Source organism: Ictidomys tridecemlineatus, unplaced genomic scaffold (genome assembly GCF_052094955.1).
Source record: "Ictidomys tridecemlineatus isolate mIctTri1 unplaced genomic scaffold, mIctTri1.hap1 Scaffold_130, whole genome shotgun sequence".
In the NCBI taxonomy this organism is placed as follows: Eukaryota; Metazoa; Chordata; class Mammalia; order Rodentia; family Sciuridae; genus Ictidomys; species Ictidomys tridecemlineatus.
The window spans coordinates 120,479-142,178 of NW_027521170.1; the positions used below are offsets into that span (position 1 = coordinate 120,479).

At 34.7% G+C, this 21,700-nt stretch overlaps 1 protein-coding gene and 1 non-coding gene across 12 annotated transcripts in view; one reads left to right on the forward strand and one right to left on the reverse strand.

Annotated features, from left to right (window-relative positions):
• LOC144372555 (transport and Golgi organization protein 1 homolog) overlaps positions 1 to 21,700 on the reverse strand; it is a 137,846-nt gene that overhangs the window by 13,497 nt on the left and 102,649 nt on the right. For 10 of the 11 annotated variants that reach the window (XM_078035886.1, XM_078035885.1, XM_078035888.1 and 7 more), the window contains 7 exons: positions 5,435 to 5,563; positions 3,150 to 3,171; positions 2,137 to 2,225; positions 1,820 to 1,897; positions 1,622 to 1,732; positions 461 to 532; positions 177 to 281 (listed from right to left, as the gene is read on the reverse strand). In XM_078035886.1, coding sequence (XP_077892012.1) covers positions 177 to 281; positions 461 to 532; positions 1,622 to 1,732; positions 1,820 to 1,897; positions 2,137 to 2,225; positions 3,150 to 3,171; positions 5,435 to 5,563 — 606 coding nt within the window. The remainder of the gene's footprint in view (positions 1 to 176; positions 282 to 460; positions 533 to 1,621; positions 1,733 to 1,819; positions 1,898 to 2,136; positions 2,226 to 3,149; positions 3,172 to 5,434; positions 5,564 to 21,700) is intronic. The other variant, XM_078035890.1, reaches the window with a different exon arrangement.
• Positions 18,734 to 18,840, forward strand: LOC144372559 (U6 spliceosomal RNA). The gene has a single exon (XR_013432534.1). It is a non-coding gene; the product is annotated as a U6 spliceosomal RNA (small nuclear RNA).

Sequence of the window (21,700 nt, forward strand, 5' to 3'; positions counted from 1 at the left end):
AAACAGATGGAGACCATATATATGCACTCAATTTGGGGAGCATTGTTTAAACTTTGCATATCTAGAAAAGGTACTACATGAAAATTCCTTACCTCAGAAACAGATCCAAGAAAGATACAAGATAATGATATTCACTTCTCTAGTTTACATTATGTATGACATCAAATTTTCTTTACCTGCTCTTTCTCCTTCTTAAGCATGGTATTTTCTTTCTGAAGCTGACAGCATTTCAACTTCACCTTCTCTTCACGAAGCTTAGCTTCAGTAAGGAGAATTTGAAGCTAATGAAAAACACTACAGTTAGTGAATTAATTCCAAAGAAGAAACAAAGTTATACTTTCCCAAACAAGACATCATATAGTTCTCATTTTTTGCACATTTTAGCACACCTCAAATTTTTGGTCCGCAACAAAACTAAGATGTAGTATTAATATCCGTTAGCAATAGTTGGCAGCTTTACCTCTGAAAGTTCAGAAGTATTTACTGAAATGACATCTTTAAGCTTCTCTATAGATTTCTTATTTTCCATTATCTGCCAGGTGAAAACAGAACACAAAATATGCATTAGGATTTCAGTAGAAATACTGATATATATGTGTGTGTGTGTGTGTGTGTGTGTGTGTGTGTGTGTGTGTGTGTGTGTGGGTGTGTACGTACACATACATATATATACTAAAAAAGATAAACACAACAAATTTTTTGTCAAGCCATCCCATTACATTTCAGGTAAATGCAGGGGATACAGCTTTGGACTAAGCAAAAAATCAAGAACTGAAAGAGATGAGGGAAAATGAAGTCATAAATATTTCATGGCATCCACAACCTTACTGTTTATGAGATAACCAGAAAAAAAGTTCAAAGTATAGAAAATCATAATGCAATAAGTAAATAAAATGTTTTAAAGCATAGAAAATTAACTAATTAATTACTGTTTCAAGTAAACCAGTTCAAATTAGTAATTTTTTTTCTAGTGATAGAGAAAAAAATTTCCCAAGATCATTTTTAAAATTTTCTTATCTGAAGTAAAAAATGATAAAATTTGAGGAAGAATAGACTAATCTCACATACAGAAGAATTCCAAAAAAATTATAAAGATACTTGCTCCTTAAGGAAGTGGACATAAATCTGCAATCTTTGTTTGCAATGCCTGGGATTGAATCCTGGGCCTCATGCATGCTAGGCAAGTGCTCTACCATGAGCTGCATCCTGAGCTTGTAACTCTTCATACTTTAACTGTGGGCTATGCATGGTAACTTCCAAAGAATACAATATGAAAAGGATTGGAAAGAATTTTTACAGTGTAGAAATCTGATAAATACTACCTCAGCTAGGTGATCAAGCTTACTTGGGGTAGGATATTTCAGAACACACTCTCTACCATCTTTTGCAACTTTTATGTAATTACAGAAACTTATAGAAATTGAAAATGAAATATGTAAGTAAAAATTTTTTAAGTTGTTGTATCAGTACTTAAAAGTTCCACAAAATGGGCAGAAGTGGGTTCAACTTCCTTGACTCCTAATCTTACTTTAGTTAACAGCTGGACTAAGTTCAACTTAACCAATTTTACAAAATATTTCAAAAGCCAAATTGCAGTAATACTTAGCAGCAAAACTCTTACCACGTCCTGATTCTTAGCTTTCTGTTCTCTCTCAGATTCTAACATAACATGAAGACTTTTAGCTCCCTCATCCAGAAGTTCTTTAGCTTTTTCAAGAAGCTTCATTTTATCCTGGAAAAAAAAGGTGTCAAGATTACTCACTCATTACATTTACTTTTGAGTTTAGAATGTAATTCCCCCCAAAGAAGGGATTTTTACCTTATAATTAGTTGCTTCATCAGAAAGAATCATATTTTGTTTCATGGTCTCTTGGACCTGTTTCTTTGATTCCTTCATCTATGTAAATAAAGCATTCAGAATTAAGATACACAAATTATAGTGCTACCATACAAGTTACTTCCAGACAAGTGACCCTTTCCAGAAGAAAGCAGTACTTAATACATATGACTGTTTAGAATTTGGATGATTTGTAGGAAATAATGAAACAAAAATTTTAAAATATGATTTTAAATTAAAACAGGTAGGAATGATTCAAGCTAGAACCAAGGGAGAAAGAAACAAAAAAATAATTATACCTTCTGTTCATAATTTGACAATTTCTGCATTAGTTCTTCATTTTCTTTCATGAAATTGTTCACCTTTTTGGAAATTTGCTGTTCATTGACTAGAAGGGGGAAATACACAAGATTATTACAATCACTAAATGAAATTCAATTACTCAATCTACTAAAAGCAAAGACATGTTATATGGTACTATGAGGAAATACTTCTTAGCATAACTATTATGCTTTTAAAAAGCAATCTATGCTTATTAGCAATAAGAGTATAAAAATTATTAGAATTTAAGAAAAATATAAGAACAATGATATTTTGCTGGGTGCAGTGGTGCACACCTGTAATCCCAGTGGCTCAGGAGGCTGAGCTAGAAGGATTCCAAGTTCAAAGCCAGCCTCAGCAAGAGCGAGACACTAAGCAACTAAGTGAGACTTGGTCTCTAAATATAGGGGGTTGGCGATGTGGCTCAGTAGAGTGCCCCAGAGTTCAATCCCAGGAACCCCTCCCATCCAAAATGATATTTCAATTTAAGCTTATTTCACAGATGGGAAATACAGTAAAGTGTTGTAGCTTGATATTCCCCCCTTCTCAAAACACTTTCTTTTCCGAAAATGGAATCATTTAATTCTTTGCAAAGAAAAACAGAAATGAAAACATACTGATTCACATTATCATTCTTCAAATTATCTACTCAATTACTTAATGCATGATTAAATCATTAACATAGAAATACTCTTCAAATGTAATACATCTGCATTACATCAATATTCAAAGTTAATCTGCCCCAAATTAAAACTTATCATCATCTCCCTATCCACAATTTGTTCCTCCTCTTTATCTCCTATCTCAGAGTTGGAACCATCATCATCTACTCTATTATCCATGCTAGCAACCTAGGAATAGTAAAATTTTCAGGAGGTAAAAAAGATAATATACATTAAAAGTCACTGTATCTACTTCTAACATACATAAAACACACATCAAACACCAATACAAAGGGGTTATTACAAGTTTAAGAAACCTAAAAATTTACCTTGATATACTCTATCTTTTACCTAGAAGAGAGAAAAAAGATTAAATTTGATGTCAAACATCTGCTCAATAGAAACAGCATTCCTAAAACAACAGTCAGAATCATAACCAAGTGAGAATTTAATAACATTCTGGTTCAGGATAATAATTTATAGGATTAAAAATAAGTAAAGGTTAGCAAGCCTTTTAAATTTAATTGGTAGTGATATTTCATAAATAGCCTCTGACATAAAAACACTAAGATATGTACCTTATTTCACAGCAAAGATGTGTGTATGTGTGTGTATACTCAAAATCATTTACTTGACAATTCTAAATAACCAGGATAAAGTCTAGAAACAATGACTATTCAAAAGAAATCTGAGGAAACAATATTAAATGCATAATCTTTGTACTAAGATATGCCACTTTCACTCACCAGAAAACATCTTAGAACTCCAATTTAAATTTGGCTATTGGCTGAATTTAGAAACTAAGAGGCTACATCATCTTATTTCTGCAAACCACTAAATATATAGCAAGAAATCTGAAAGGAAAGACTGCTTGAAGAAAATGCACAAGCAATAAGAGAAATGACAATTAACATATTCTGGAACGGACAAAAACAATCGTTTCCAAAAAACAGCAATAAACTACCTGATAATAAAACCTAAGCAGAAAATTTTTTAAAACATCACTAAATTTCTTTGTAACTTAGCATATTACTTGTCCTTTCAAATGTTATAAATGGTGATGGGATATTCAGATGTGTCCACGGATCATCCAGGGGATCTTCGTAACAGGAAATTGCATTCAGAAAACTCCAACACATAAAAAAATGAACATTTCTTTAATGTCATAGCCTTGCTAACCTTTTACTCAAAATGACAACAGAGGAAAATGGGAAGTAGCATAAAAGCAGTCATCTAAGGTAGGGAGACTAAAGTTTTAAAGTCAAATGCTGAAACTGAGGAGCAACAAGCTAGGAACCACATCCCACATAACCTAGTGAAAAGAGAAACAGGTACCAGCATTCTTGAAATGAAAGAAACAAGAGAGAGAAATATAAAATGTTTTCATGTTTTTCTCTTCTCTTTATCCTTCTATTTCTTTTTTACTTTTAGCTGAGAAAAAGTTCAATGAGATTAGAAAATTCCTCACAGGAATCCAGGCAAACAATTCTTCTATTTAAGAAGGGAATACTTTCTAAGAGATTTTACACTCAATTGTACAAGGAGAGGAAACTTATCTTAACAATGATATGTCTGAAATAATTAAGAAATCAGAAAAAGAACACTCAGATTTGAAAAGATTTGTATCCAATGTTTTTGGCCTCTTTAACTGTTAGGCTTTTCATATGCAAAGTCCATTTACCTAAAATAATTTTCTTCCAATTATGTTAAATAACTATGAAACAGAATGACCTACAGTACAAACATAAGTATGTATAAGTATATATATATATACACACACACACACACACACACACACATATATACACACACACACACACACACACACACTTATACATATATGTACACACATACATAGAGATAGACTAATTCTGCTCAGGAAAAAAAAAACCTTAATGAACAAAACATTTAATGGATTTTTGGACAACACATAATCTATACTTCCAAATAAAAAGGTATTTTCTGTACATATGATCAAATCATAAAATCTGGGAAAAATTTATATAAAAGACTGGAAAAATTATCTCATCTCCTTTTTCTCATTTTACTGTATTTCTTTGCAGCATTTCCCCCTGTTTGTATGTTTATATTAACATACAGTTCATCAACATTTAAATCTTAGTTTCTGCTTTTTTTTCCCACTTCACATTTAATTGTGAGCATTTTCTGTACCTCAAAGCTTTGAAATAAATAAATCTGCCTACTATTCCACTAATCGAACATACAATAACCCCTAAATGAATTATGTTGTGCTAAGTCTTCAATCTAATACACTGTTCCATTGAAAAACATTACCAAAATCTTCAAAGCATAGTTATTTCTTTAAGATAGATTACTAGACATATATGCTACATAAAAGGATATTTATCTAACCTATCCCATCTTTTATCCCACTTTTAAGACTTCTGATACATATGAAACTACTGGTCAGGATGGCTGTAAGAATTACCAGTTCTACCAACTGCACCCACACTAAATTATTTTATAATGTTAGTTTGACTTAAACCACTATTTTGTGTTTTAGCAATTGAAAAAGAAAAAAGGGGGGGGCAGTGACTATATAAAATAATCCTTGTGCTTATGTGCTAAGGTATAAGTAAGTTAATTTACTCACAAGAGCAGTTCTCCAAGAGAAAATGACAAAGGATACAATCCCAAAGAAAACAGCGAATACTACAGGCTTCCATGGTAGTCCATAAAAATCAGGCCCAGGTTGAGTATCATCAGGCAATGTAGTAAACAGCTTAAACAGACAAATTAGAAAAAATGGGAAACCTTAAATTTATAACAAAACAGTCACAAAGAATCATGGCAATTCTAAACCAACTTCCTCATCAGAAATCCACCTCCTCAATATTTTCCAATAGCTTCTTCAAGAGAGAGGATACCGGCAGTCTCATTTTTTGTTCGCTTCCAGTGTTTTCAAGTATAATGAATCTAAATACTTTTTAAAAATATTTATTTATGTATCTTTAGTTTTAGGGTGGACACATTGTTTTGTTTTTATATGGTGCTGAGGATCGAACCCAGTGCCTCATGTATGCTAGGCAAGCGCTCTACTGAACCACAACCCCAGCCCGAATCTAAATACTTTAAATTGAGCATACATTTCCAGTTTGTAACTGGCCCTATATCATCACATTGTCTAACACCTGGCTAGAATCCCTCTGGATCATTTTTTTCTCTTAGATAACCTGGTTTTTATAATTTAAAATATTCATTTAAGGGGCTGGGATGTGGCTCAAGCGGTAGCGCACTCGCCTAGCATGCGTGCGGCCCGGGTTCGATCCTCAGCAGCACCACATACCAACAAAGATGTTGTGTCCGCCGAGAATTAAGAAAAAATAAATAAATGTTAAAATTCTCTCTCTCTCTCTGTCCCCCTCTCTCACTCTCTCTCTCTTTAAAAAAAAAAATATAAAATATTCATTTAAGACAAAACTTAAATATATGAAAGAACTAATTAATTTTATGGCAACAAATAAAAACAATGACGATATATGTATAAGATTTTTAATCTTACTTCCATTCCACTCTTATATACAGATACGTGACATGTAATTTCAGACAACTCTTGAAAACTGGCTTAGATAAACTTCTCTGAATTTAACATCCTTCTATAAAATTCAGAGCCTAATTTTAAATGGTTGCTCAAAGGCAGTGCAGTAAACACCTGCCAACTCTTCCCTGTTTTCACCGCCCTCTACATGTAATATGAGATAACTGTCACTTGGGCCCAATTCCCCAGCAGTCTCCTTAGGGAAAAGACCCGTAGTAACATTAGCTGTTTGGATTGTTGGCTGCATTTCAGAACATACCATGAGGTTGTCACCTCTATTCCGTCAAAAAAAAAAGTGCAAGTGGGGAAAGCTCAAGTACACTCTCACCGGCCTCGCTTAACCATACAGTCACGTCCTGCCTGCCTTGGGCCTGACACACTCCATTTCTCCGTTGCCACGACAGTCAGTGCACCCACTCCGCCAGAACTCAGCCACCCGACAGGGGTCCCAGGAGCTCTGGGTCCCCCAGGGAAACAGTGACAGAAGGCACAGTGGCAGGTACTGAGTCCATGGTGTAGGGACGGCTGAGTGGAAGCGACGCTTCCCTGCAGAACAGCACAGGACTCTCTCTTTCACCATTTCCTACTTCAGTAGGACCCAGCGCAGGGGGCGGGTACTGGGAGTGAACTTTGCCTTCCTCCACCACAGGCGCTTTCTGCCCAAGGCATGTAAAACCAGTCATCAGAGGAAGCCCCTGGGTGGACTGCAGTGAGCAGACAGAGGATGCTGAGGGGCGTGGCGGGGAGCGGGAAGAACCAACTGCGGAGCCCGGCGGGGGACAGCGCCAGTAGAGCCAAGCGGAAGAGTCCAAATGAAAGGACTCCAGAAGGAAAGAGGCTCACCTGTCCCCGGAACTGGGAGAGGACCGGCGATTTAGAAGGCCCTGGAGGAAGCCAGGGAAACTAGCAGAAGGGGATTATAGGCAGAGACTAGGAAAAAGGAGAAAGTCAGGCCTCCCAGCCCCTCCCAGAGCAAAACCCTTTTGTCAACGTGTTGAGACACCAGGTACCTACCTGCCCCCAAAAGTGCAGACAGAAGGGGAGAAGCTTCTCCTGCTCCCTTCTAAAGGACTACTGCTCGGACTGGGCTTTCCTTCTCTGCTCACTCTAGTCCTGTTACTTTCTCCAATTGTGGATGACACTCTTTTTAAAAAAGCCTAACCCTAAGGAATCATGTCATTATCACCCCACGCCGGTGGCTTCATTTCTGGATGCCACATTTTAGGGTTGCATGACTTGTGGAAAAGAACAGAATCATGAATAGCCCGAAAAGCACGTGCTAAAAATTGAAGAAACTGGGGACATTTAATTTGGGGAGGAAATGAACATCTGTGGATCTTTAAAAATCTGTCGTCAAGTTGAATATAGTCAATTCAAAAGAACAAGAATAAGCAGGAAAGCACTGAAAAAGAAGAGCAATGAAGGGTACAGGGAGGGCAGACTATATAATTAATTCATGTACCCTCGTCCAAGCCCAGGAATACATAGAGATTGTGGCACAGAATAGAGAATCCAGAAACAGAACCAACTGGACATTTGGGGTACAATAAAAGTTAGTTTGGGGAAAATAGACTTTCTAATAAGTAGCGTTACCACATGGAAAATTATAAAATTGGATTTTTCTCTACTTATTCAAAAGATAAACTACAAATGGATAAGAAACATGAATGTAAAAATAGAAAATAAACAAGTACTAGAAAATATTAAGTGAAATTTTCTATGTATTATGAGTGGGCAAAACCTGCCTCATTGAAAAAATCTTTCCTGGCTGTATCTAAACCTGCTACACACACACACACACACGCAGTTTGACAATGACAAACTGAAAAAAAATATTTGCAACATATTATTGTCCAAAGAATCATGTTCCTGAAATATAAAGAACATTATAAATAAAATGGCCAGCAAACCTATACAAAAATGGGCTGAAGAAATAAACAGATCTCAGGAAAAGAAATGCAAATAGCTATAACATATGGAAACATGCTCTGCTTAGCTCATAATGAACAAAATACAAATTAAACCACACCAAGATACCATTTCTCACTTGCATTGGCAAGATCCAAACGTTTGACAACATACTCAGTAGGTGAGAGAATGTGGGGGAATATAAATTCTCAGACACTGCTAATAAGTATACAAAATGATACAACCCTTATGAATGAGATTTGGCAACATCTCCCAAAACTGCTTATATATTTACCTATTAACTCAACAATCCCACTTTTTTTTTTTTACTTTTTCAGTGCTGGGGAGGGTATCTTGGGCAAGTGCTCTACTGCTGAGCTATAGTCCACCAGCCCTAATTTCTAAAGATACTGGGAATACAACAACAAATGTTTAAAACTTGTATTTACAAAACTATGTTATTCAAGCATTAATTATAACAATACAAGATGGTCACAAAAGGCTGAAACAACCGTCATCAATGAAAGTTTTTGAATAAACCAAAGAAGAAAGAAAATAATTTTAAATACTGCTAAGAGCTGGTTTCCGGAATACATTTTTTAAAAATGAAGTAGAGAAAAATATTTATAGAATACTATTTGTATCTTAGAAAGTGAAAAAAGATGAATATATTATTTCTTATAGCTTTGAGGTAAAACTGACATGCAATAAATTACATGTATTTAAAGTGTGCAATTTGATGAATTTTAACATGAAATTATGAAATCACCATTATAATCAAGATAATATACACATCCTTTACTTCCAAAAATATTCTCATTCTCTAGATAATTTTGCCCTTTGTCACCCTTCTTTCTTGCCCCCCACTTTCCCATTCCTCCAGCAAAATGTCTTATCTTAATAGATTGCTTTGTATTCCTCAAGTTTTATGTGTATGGGATAATATATTGTATTTTCTATGGCTTCTCTTATTCAGCATAATTTGAGATTCATCTACATCAGTTTATCTATCATCTATTTTTATTGCTGAGTAGCATTTCATTACATGTACATACCACAATTTGTCTATCATCTATTGATAGACATTTGGATTTTTTTCCAGTTTGGGGCTTTTACAAATAAAATAGCCAAGAACACTGATATAAAATTCCTCCTATTGCTATATAACTTATCTTTTCTTTGGAAAAGAATGGTTGGATATGACTGGTGTATGTTTACCTTTTTAAGAAGGTGATTCTACCACTTTATATCCCCACCAGATGTGTACCCATCCAGTTCCTCCATCTCTTCTCCAACCACTCAGCACAATTGTCTTTAATATTAGATATTTAATAAGTGTGTAGTGGTAACTCTTATGCTTCAAAATTGCATTTCCCTGATAATTATGTCAATCATTTTTAATGTATTTACTATCTGTTTATCTTCTTTGATGAAGTGTTATTTTACAGGACTATATTTTTTTCTAATGCGTTCTAAGAGTTCTTCATATATCCTTGATGCAAGTCTTGATAAATGCTTTACAGTAATTTCCTCCCAGCTTGTGTTTTGTCTATTTCATTGACTTCAAAGAGTATTTTGAATTACAGAGGTTTTAGTTTGATGAATCCCACATTGTCAAATCCTTTTTAATGCTTTTGTTGTCAAATTTAAGAAATCTTTGCCAAACCTAAGTTCAACAAAAATTTTTCTCTTATTTTTTTTCCTAGAGGTTTTGTAGTTTTGAATTTAATATTTAAGTCTGTGAGTTAATTCAGGTGTCTAATGCAAGGCATGGATCAGTATTTTGCATATAAATATGCAGTAATTTCAGTACCATTTGCTGAAAAAACTTTCCATTCTCTACTTGTCTTTCCATCTTTGTCAATGACTGTTGCCATATATATTGTGTATCTATCTCTGAATTCTTGGCTCTGTTTCAATATGTTTTGTCTGCAATCCTGATTACTGTAGCTTTAGAATATTTTTTTTTCCTCTTCGTATGGTACTAGGGATTGAACACAGGACCTAGCATATGCTAGGCAAGTCCTCTACCACTGAGCTACATCCCCAGCCCTAGATTAAGTCTTGAAGCCACGTTGCAATCAGCTTGTCATTTTCTACAAAACTCTGCAGGGATTTTGATTGGAATAATGTTGACTCTGGTGATTAAACTGGGATGAATGGACACCTTAGTCTTCTGACTCATAAATTAGGTATATCTCTCCATTTAGGTTCTCTTTAAATTCTATCAGCAATATTTTATAGTTTTTAATATATACATTTTAGTTTTTGCCACGTTTATGTTTAAATACTTCATATTTTTATTCTATTATACATGGAAATCTTTAAAATTTCAATTTCTAATTATTCATTGTTAATATATAGAAAATATAATTGCTTTTAGATGTAAATTTTATCTGTCAACCTTACAATAGCATTTTTCTAGATCATACCAGATTGTATCTATATATATTCATGTTATCTGAAAAGAAAGAGAATTTTATTTCTTCCTTTCCAATCTGAGTGCATTTTATTTCTTTTTCTTGCCTTAGTATACTAGCTATTTCCTTACTGCACCCCAGTACAATGCTGAATAGATGTAATGAGAGTAGACATCTCTGGTTTCTGATCTTGGGGAAAAGTATTCAATTATCAACCATTAAGTATGAGGTTAGTTGCATTTTTTCAGAGGATGTTTTAAGCTCCCTTCTATTCCTAGTTTGTTGTTTGTTTTTCTACATCAATAATCAATGCTGAGGGGCTGGGGTTGATACTCAGTGGTAGAGCACTTGCCTAGCATGTGTGAGGCAATGGGTTCAAATCTCAGCACCGCATATAAATAAGTGAATAAAATAAAAGTTAATCAACATCTAAAAAAATTTTTTAAATAATAATCAGGGCTGATTTTTTTTACATGTCGATGCGATTTATTGTCACCTACTTGTACATGCACACAAAATAACAATATAATTTGGCCAATATTACTCCCCAACATTTCCCCCCTCCGCTATATTTTTTAAATGCTTGTTTTGTATCTCTCGAGCTAAACACAAAGATTGTGCTTTTAGGTACATCAATGTGGTAAATTTCATTGATTTTCAAATGTTAAATAAATTTTGGATTCTTGACATAAATCCCCATCATCCATCTAGTTTTTGTCTATGATGTATTTTCCTTTTACATATTGTTGTATTTGACTTAAATTTTTGTTTAGAATTTCTGTACAGATTCATTGGAGATCCCATGAGAGGTATGTGGTTTTCTTTTCTTATTATATCTTTGTCTTGGTTTGGTGTAGTGATAACACTGGATTCATAGGAGAAATATTTCCTTGATTTAATATTCTACAAGGGTTTAGTATTACTACTACTATTAGGAATTAGTATCATTTCTTCCTTACAGGTTTAATTGGATCACCAATAAGCTATCTGGGTCTTATATTATTTTCTTTGTAGAAAGGTTTTTACCTATACCTTCAATTTCTTTAATAGTCAACAAGGTTTATGAAATTGTCTGTTTTTCTTGAGTGAACTTTTGCAATTTGTGGCTTAAATAGAATTTCTTCATTTCATCTAAATTGTCAAGTTAATTAACATAAACTGTTCATAATATCCCCATTATCAGTCTAGTATCTGTGAAATCTGTAGTGATATCCCTTCTCTGATTGCGAATATTGGTAACCCGTGTCTCCTCTTTTATTTCCCTCACTAGATGTTGATCAATTTTATTCATCTTAAAGAACTAGCTTTGGGTTTCATTGATTTTCTCTTATTTTCCTTTTTTTAAAATTTTACTGACTTATGGTCTTTATTATATCTTTTTTCTTGCTTACTTGGAGATTAACTTATTTTTCCTTTTCTAGTTTCTCATAGTAGGAACTAAGTCAATGACTGGAGACTTATTTTTTAATAAAGCTATCTTGGGCCTGGTAGTGCTATAAATTTTCCAATAACACTTTAGAGACATTGCACAAATGGATATGTTTTCAGTTTTATTCAACTCAAAATATGAATTTCTTCTGATTTATTTGACTCAAAAATTATTTAGCAGTGGGGGCTAAGGTTGTAGCTCAGTGGTAAAGTGCTTGCCTCACATGTGTGAGGCACTGGGTTCGATCCCCAACACCACATAAAAATAAATGTACTGTGTTGTTCATTTATACCAAATATATATATATGATAGATAGATACAGATATACATATATATATAGATAGATAGCAGATAGCAGCCTGGCACTTAAGTTTTCAAATATTTGAGAATTTTCCAGATTTTTCCATTATTGATTTCTCATTTTATTGTGTTCAGAGATTAAGCTTTGCCTGACTTTGAATACTTTTATATTTACTGATAATTTTTTTAAGATCCAGAATATAGTTTATCTTGGTAAATGTTCCATGTGCACTAAGCTCCTTGGGGGTTTTCTATGAATGTCAATTAATTTCAAATGGATGGATTGATTATGTCATTCACACTTTCTACAACCTTACTTTTATTTTTCGTTTTCTGCCAATTGCTGAGGAGAGGATATTGAAATCTCTAAATGTAATCTATAGGATTCATCATTTTCCTCATAATTCTATCAATTTTGATACTTCATGTATTTTGAAGGTCTAATATTAAAAGTACAAGCATTTAGGTTTATTATATAATCTTGATTGATTCGTTTATCATTAGGAAATAACTTTCTTTAGTCCTGATGATATATTTTGCCCCACAACCTCTTTTGGTTTAATGTAGCTACTCCAGATTTCCTTTGACTAGTGTTTAACATGAGATACCTTTTTCAATCATTTTAATTTTGACTTCTTTGTGTCTTTCTATTTACAGTGTTATTCCCTTAGACATCTATTTGGGTCTTGCTTCTTTAGGCAATATGACAATCTCTGTTTTTAACTGATGTATTTAGATACTTTCCACTTAATAGGATTACTGCCGTGCATAGGTGTAAGCTTAATATAATCTTCTATTTGTTCCTTCTGTTCTTTGTTCTTTTTCTTTTCTTTCTGTCTTCTTTTGCAGAAATACCACTATCGGTATTTTTAGTGATTCCTCTATTGGCTTATTAAGCTATAACTCTGTTTTCTAATCTTAGTGCTTCAGGGTTTAGAATATACATCTTTAATTTGTCACAATCTACCTTCAGATGATACTATATTACTTCACATATTCAATAAGAACATTACAATAGTTACTACCCTTCTGAGATTTATACTGTTGTCATGTATTTTACTTTACATGTTTTCTAAGTCCCATACTACACTGATATTTGTCTTTAAACAGTCAATGACTTTTTAAAATGTTCAAATAAGAAAAATTATTTTAAATATTTATGCACACAGTCACCATTTTCAGTGTTTTTTACTCCTTTATTCCATTATTTCCATCTGCTGTCTTGGTGCAAGTGTAGGTGAATTCTTTCAGCTTGTATGTCAGTACAAGTCTTCATTTTAGAAAGATATTTCACTGGGCATGATATTATCGGCCAACATTATTACTCTTCAAATATATTAAAGGTATCACTCCACTATATTCTCTTATGCCTAATTTCTGACAAGAAATCTGATGTCATCCTTAGTTCTTCTCTACATAAATGTCTTCTCTAACTGCTAAGATTGCTCTTTATCACTGGTTTTGAGCAATTTATTTATGATATAATATACCTTGATATAGCTTTATTCATGCTTTTTGTACTGTAGTCCCATTTAATATCTTGGATCTGCAGATGTACAGTTTTCACAAATTTTTGGCCATCATTTCTTAAAATATTTTTCTGAATACCTCTCATAGCTCAACTTGAAACTGTCCCACAGCTCACTGATGCTCTGGTTCACTTTTCTTTAACAGAAGAAATTTTCCCTGTTTCATTTGGGGTACTTCTCCTGCTATGTCCTCAAGTTCACTAACAATTTCATCACAATGCTTATTCTGGCATTAATCCCATCCACTGTGTTTATCATATATTTTCAACTCTAGAAGTCTGATTTTCTTAAAATATATCTTCTATATCTCTTTTTACCTTTTTAACACACGAAATATAGTAGTAATGACTTTTTTAAAAATGCCATTACCTCATTCTAACATCTCCGATAGTTCTCAGTTGGCTTTGATTGGATGATTCTTCTCCTCATCATTGTGGTTTGTATTTTTCTTGCTTCTTTGCATGCCTGGTAAGCTTTGATTCGATGCCATACATTAGGAATTACTATTCTTAATATTTCATATACAATTAAATTACTGGAAACAATTTGATTCTCTTGGGTCTGAATATTTGTTAGGTATGACATAAATTGTAATAGTCAGTCCGAGGTAACATCCTTCTGATTATTCTACCCAACTTCCTTAGATAGTTTTTTCCAGGTGCTATTCTGGTCCCTGTGTTAAGACCTGTTCCTTCTAATCACTTAAGATGGTTTCTCTGACTTGCTAAGCAGTTTCATCACACTTATGTGCAGATCAATACCCTGCTGAACACTCAAGAGAGCCTTTCACAGATTTCCAGAATTGTCTCTCAATGTAGCAACCTTCTTTTGGTACTCCACCCTGTGAATTCTAGTCACTTTGGTTTTCCTGGAATCTCAGCACCATCTCTCAATTCATGGTATCCTCTGGTTCTGCCTGACTTCCCCTTCTTTGTCATGGCTTGGGAATCTCTTAACATAGTAAAAGCTGGGGCAACTAAAGAGCTCATAGCATTTGTTCTTTATGTTTCCAGAATCATTCTTTGTTGCTTGATCTTCAATGTTACTGGATCTTAAAATTTTATATGTTTGTGGGGTTTTTTTCATATTTATTTTAGTTGTTTCAGTTGGGAAGGTGAAGCCAGTACCTATATAAAGCTATCATAGCTAGATGTAAAAATCATTTGCTTTTCTTTTTCTTTTTATGGTGCTGGGGATTGAACACATGGCCTCATGTGTGGTAGGCAAGTGCTCTACCACTGAGCTGCATATCCCTTTTCTCATTTGCTTATTTTTTTAATAGCAGAATGCATAATGAAATAAATTTTAAAAGTTAACTATAAAAGAGAGTAATATCAGGGTACACAGAACTGGGACAAAAGCTAGAGTTCTTTCAAAATCAGGCAGGAGAATCACAAGTTCAAAGCTAGCCTCAGCAACTTAGCAAGTCCCTACGCAACTTAGTGAGAACTATCTCTAAATAAAAAATAAAGAGCCTAGGTATGTGGCTCAGTGGATAGGAGCCCTGGGTTCAATCACCAGTACCAGAAAACAGAAACAACTTATTTTCACAAATTAACTTTGGCTCTTCTAAATATTTAAATAATTGTAAAATAAATAAAAAAAATCTTTAAAAATTAACACCTAAATATTGAAAGCAAAAATGAAACAACCTGTGATATCATGTTGGTGACAAACCACAGAAATGAATTATTTCAAACATACCTTAGTGGGATATAGCTTAAAGACAAGAGAATTTCATTTCATTTCAGGAATACATTCCTGAAAGTATTTTAAACAACATAAATATAGTCGTGTGTTGCTTAATAATGGGAATAAATTCTGAGAAACACATCTTAGGCAATTTCAGTGTGTAAACATCATTGAGTATACTTATACAAACCTAGAAAATATAGCCATTTCCACACATAGGTATTCATATATGGTATATCATCGCTTTGGGGATAAAAACCTATAAGATATTATTATACTGAATTCTGTAGACAATTTTAACATTGTAAATGTTTATATATCTAAACATATCAAAACACAAAAAAGATTAAAAATACTAGGTGTCAAGAATTTTTTAGCTCCATTATTATGCACTAATGACCAAAATGTCATTAAGTGGCACAAGACTGTAAACAATTATATTTATGTCATTGAAAACTGAAACTCCAACATCAGAGAAAGAAAACACAAATCTAAGATAGATGAAGTGAAGTAAAATCTCTCTAACATCCTGAATTTTCATGGGAATTATCTAAATGACATGATCAAAAATCCCCACATATTTCTGAGCTTTGTTCACTAAAAAGGCTTACAAATGACAGTCAATTTGAGCAATAAGCAATCCTAGTACTTGGAATGTAGCCTCTAAATATCATTTCCTATTGAAAGAAACCAAAGTTCTTTTAGAGAAATAGTTCCTTCAAGGTCTGGACAGGGAATGTTTAAGATGAACTTGGAACATCTCATAGTTCAAAAGCAAGGGAAACAGGTAACAATGACCACTAGGTGGTGGCAAAGGGTCCCAGGAGCCAAGATAAAGAGGCTTCTACAAGGCAAAAGGGGGAGAAATTGAGCATCAGATAAGAACAATTACTATTCCTAACTTGATTAAACACACCAAATATTTTTAAATGCATGACATCATATTGACTCTTAAATAAAAATTAAAAATATTTCAAAAGCCCCTTTGGGTATCATTTGATAATGCTAGAATAATACCTTACTATTCTGAAAAGTGTTTAAATGAAGAAAAGGAATCAAATGTTTATCTCCTGCCTTAACTATACAAACCGAATATCTGTGTAAAGAATAATCAATCATAGCCAGGCGCTGTGGCACACACTTGCAATCCCAGTAGCTTGGGAGGCTGAGGAGGGAAGATAGCAAGTTCAAAGTCAGCCTCAGCAAAAGTGAATTGCTAAAGCAACTCAGTGAGACCCTGTATATAAATAAAATACAAAATAGGGCTGAGGATATGGATCACTAGCCAAGTGCCCCTGAGTTTAATCCCCAGTACCAAAAAAAAGAAAGAATAATCATAAATTTTTATTTGTATAGGCATCCCAGCCTTTAAATGAAGAAAGAAAAATCCCAGCAATTCAGACCATTGCTATTTTGCAACCTGTAATATATTAGCAAATCTCACCAAGGTCACTGTTGACTAGTAGTCAACATCAAAGGAGAGGACATGCAGATGTCAATGCAATATTTCCTATTAAGTTTTCATAAGAAACAGAATTGAACCTAAACCTGACTACCAATTTCCAAGAAATATAAAGCAACAGAGAGAGACTGAGGTTGTTAGCTCAGCACTTGCCTAGAATGCATGGAGCCCGAGGTTCAATCCCCAGCACCACCAAACAAAAAAAAGGCAATAGAGAAAACAGGTTAAATTGTTGTACCAGGGGGATGTCATTTATTCACCCAAACTACAATATATCCTAGAAGTTCCACAAACATATTTTTTTCAATTATTGCAAAAAGTTACAACAAAAGGAGAAATCAATAGAGAGTAACTTATATGAGACTTGTTCTCCCACTGAAAGCAACCAGAAAGTTGGAATATATATATTGGTACCAGGGATTGAATTCAGGAGCACTTGATCACTGAGCCACATCCCCAGTCTCAGCCCCATTTTGTATTTTATTTAGAGAAGGGTCTCACTGAGTTACTTAGCACCTCACTTTTGGCTTTGAACTTGTGATCCTTCTGTCTCAGTCTCCTGAGCCACTAGGATTAAGGCATGTGCCATCATGCCCAGTCAAAAAAGATTTTTAAAGAGCTATTTTTCAGATAGAAAGCCACAAGGAACATGCAACTGTCACCCCTAAGAGCAGGAGAACAAATAGGTGAGCATTCTACCTGGAGGCACCCTCTAGACCTCAGTTTGAAAAGGGGAACACAAATGGGGCACAACAGTCTCACTGAGGAGAGAGAGACCAGAGTTCCAGGAGATTAAGCAGCCAAAAATATGTAGAGAAAACTACCAGAAACATGGGAGCCACAAAGAAAAAGAGTTCCAGAAATCTGCATGGAGGTGGTCTTCAGTTTGGGGCTACATTCTAAGCAGTACCTGTGAGGGCCAAGAACAACTATAAGCTAACCAATCCCACAGTTGGCACTGAGCTGGGAGAAGTCTGGATTCCAGCTAGCCAGAGAGAGTTGACGTACAAAAACAGTATGGTCAACAAGCTCATGAAGAAGTATTTGATCCTGGCATCATGGCACATATCTGTAATCCCAGCAATCAATCCCAGGTTGAGGCAGGAAGATCCCAAGTGTGAGGCTGGCAACTTATCAAGGGCCTAAGGAAGTTAGTGAGACCCTATCTCAAAAGAAAAAAAAAGTTCACTCAATATCATTAATTATCAGGAAATAAACTCACAAAGACATACCCACTAGAATGGCCCAAGTGCTAGTGAAGATGAAGTCAAGTGGAAGTCTCCTAAATTGCTGGTGGAAGTATAAAATGATTGTGGTCATTTTTTAGTATGGCTTGACAGTATCACATAAGACAAAAACATACATTAAACGTAGGAGGCAATTGCACTCCTAGATATGAGTCCACTTATAGTGGCATATATATGAAACAGTACTGTAGGAAAAATGAATCTATAGTTTAAAAAAAAAGTTATCAATGGTTGCCTGGAAGGGGTGGTGAAGGCACTCACTGGGAAGGATCCCAAGGAAACCCCTTTTCTAGTGAAAAAAAAACTGTTCTATATCTTTATTATGGTAGTTTTTACATGGGTATCTACATTTGTTAAAACTCAGAGTGTGCTTGCTTTGGCAGCACATATACTAAAATTGGAACAATACAGAAAAAATCAGCATAGTCCCCGAGCAAGGATGACACCCACATTTGTGAAGTATTCCATAGTTTTGTGGAACCAACCCTTCAGCAAATGAATGGATAAAGAAACTGTGGTACATATATGAAATGGAATATTACTTATAGCATTAAAAGAGAAAAAAATTATGGCATCTGCGGGTGAATGGGAATATCAGGTTAAGGGAAGTAAGCCAATCCCCAAAACCAAAAGCTGTATGTTCTCTCTGAAAGTGGATGCTGACCCATAATGGGGGTGAGGTGGGTGGTAAGGGGCATGGAAAGAATGGAGGAACTTTGAGCAAAGGGGAGGTAGGACAGGTGAGGGGGCAGAGGGATAGGAAAGATGGTGGAATGAGATGAACCACATTACCCGAGGTACATGTAGGACTACAGGTGTTGTGTACAACTAGGAAAAGTTTTGTTCCATTTATATACAATGAATTGAAATGCATTCTGCTATCATGTATAACCAATTAGAACAAATTTAAAAAACTCACTGATATTGGCTATCAAGGAATTACTGTTAAGTTGTGTGATGGCCCGTGGGTTCATTATACTATTCTCTATGCTTTTCTTTAAAGCTTTTCTAATTAAATTTATTTTTTAACTAGTACATAGAAACAAACATTATAATTATTGAAGTAGGTAACATGACATTTTGATGCATGTATACACTATGTAACGTTTAAATCAGTTAAATATATCTACCTCCTCAAACATCATTTCTTTATGGTAAAACTTTCACAATCTTTTTTTATAGTATTCTAAAATATACAGTATGTTATGGTTACCTATAGTCCCCTACTATTCTCTCTGCTCTTATTTGAAAGTTTCCATGATAAAAATACTAAAAATAATTTTTAAATTAAGATATAACTTCAAATATTTAAAGGATTTCTATGTAGAAAAGAATTCAATTTTATAGAGGAAATCATGTGGAAGAAAATTTGGAGTCAATACAAGGATGAACTAGACAACAGAAGAACATATAGCCTTGTAAGAGAGTGACTCATGCTAGGAAATACTGGTGTACAGGCCTCATAACTATTCGTCAGGGCCACAGTAAAGAAAATAACAGCAATGAGTGAGAAACTAGACTAACAGCCTTCCAAGGTTTCTTCTTACACTAAGATTCTGCTAAGATTCCATTGATCAATGAATCTGATTGGTGCACATCTCCCAAACACATCAGAGCCTATTACTCTCCAGTCCTATCAGATATCATACTACTTGTTTAAGATTTTACATTGACTTGTTCATAATTTTTGCATATATTTGTTAAGTCCTTTTCTTAAGGCTTTCAAAAATCACAATCATACCTTACACCTGTTAGACTCTTTTAGTCCTCGCACAATGTCCTGTACATACTGGGCCATCAAAATGCCTCTTTGAAATCTCCTTTCAAATCAGTCTCCTAACATTGTGCCTCTTCTTTGCCACTCACGTCTATGTCTTACCTATCACCGTACAATCACTGACCATACCTGCACCACATTCATGTCCCCTGACCTAGACCTAGAGGAGGGCTCTGTGCATACCTAAAAAATATGAATAAAGAAATCCTTCCCATATCATGAGGCTGTTAACTTTCCAAGTGATGCTGATTCACTCTGATAATCAAATTATGACTGTGGAAGACTGCTTTAATCACTGGAAATACAATTACTCTAACTGCCTGGCTCGTACATACCCCTTACCCAGGTGGCTGCCACCATCATGAACAAACATGGAGCCAACTGAAAAATAATTTGTTTCTCCCCACCACATCTTTTACACCCTGGTGGTCTTTCCTCCCCAGGTATTCATTGTCTTTATACCACCTTCTGACTGTCTACATGAGAATTAGGGCGTGTGTAGGGGTAAAACCCTTCAAAATGCCAGACACCTCACCAGACATTTTACCTTGTCAAATCATTTAATTCTTATGATTGGAGTAAGCATTATCTACATTTTTCAGATGAGGAAAACTTTTTTCAAAAGTTTAGTTATTTGCCCAAACGTCTAAATGATAACCTTGGGATTTGAAACCAGATCTACCTGGCTTCAAAATCTACACATTTTACAAGGAAAACAACAACATCATCTTTCTTACACAAGCCTTGAAATAACACAACCTACAGGAAACAACTTCAGTTGAGGAGGATTACTGTCACAATGGCCCTAGGACCATCTTATCCTCCAACCTCTAAAAGCTTTCTCATTCCTATAATTAAACTCTAAAAGTCCAATATCAACAAATACCAATAGGGGGGAGGTAAGTCCTAAAATGCTTAGATAAGCTTCTAGACAGATTAAATGTCTTGTTTGGATCATGATTTTCTTTAGAAAGATCAGCCTTAAGTGACTCTTTCTAAGAAACAGATCTAACCTAATTCCTTTCATTCTTAAAACTTTCTAAGGATCCCCACTATTAATGGTCTAATGCTACTTTGGCTCATGACTTCAGTTAAGATTTGCTGGCCTCTCCAACAGGCCCATCCCCCTCCAACTTCACACTTTACAACACCAACTATTCACATTCTCCTGCCCTCCCCAAATATCCTTTCTTCATGTTTCCATTTTTCTGAACACATTTCTTCTGACTGCCAGCTTCCCCCACCACCCCAGCCTGTCTAATCAACAACAAACCACATGTCAGACTCCTGTTTGCCCTTTGCCTGTGCTTCAAACACATCTCAACCACTTTCTGACCTTACTGATCACCCTTCCAACCATAATAAATGCATTTATGGACAATAATGTTCTACCATCGAATAAATACCTCTCTTTCTGCCATTATCTTACTGTGTTTCAAGTGAATGCTGTTATCTCCCTGCCAGAATGAAAGGTTCTGAGGGGAAGAACCAAGTTTTTACAGGTGTGCAAATGTCCAGCCTTGATAGACAGCAAATCTTCCTCATGTGCTAAACCAA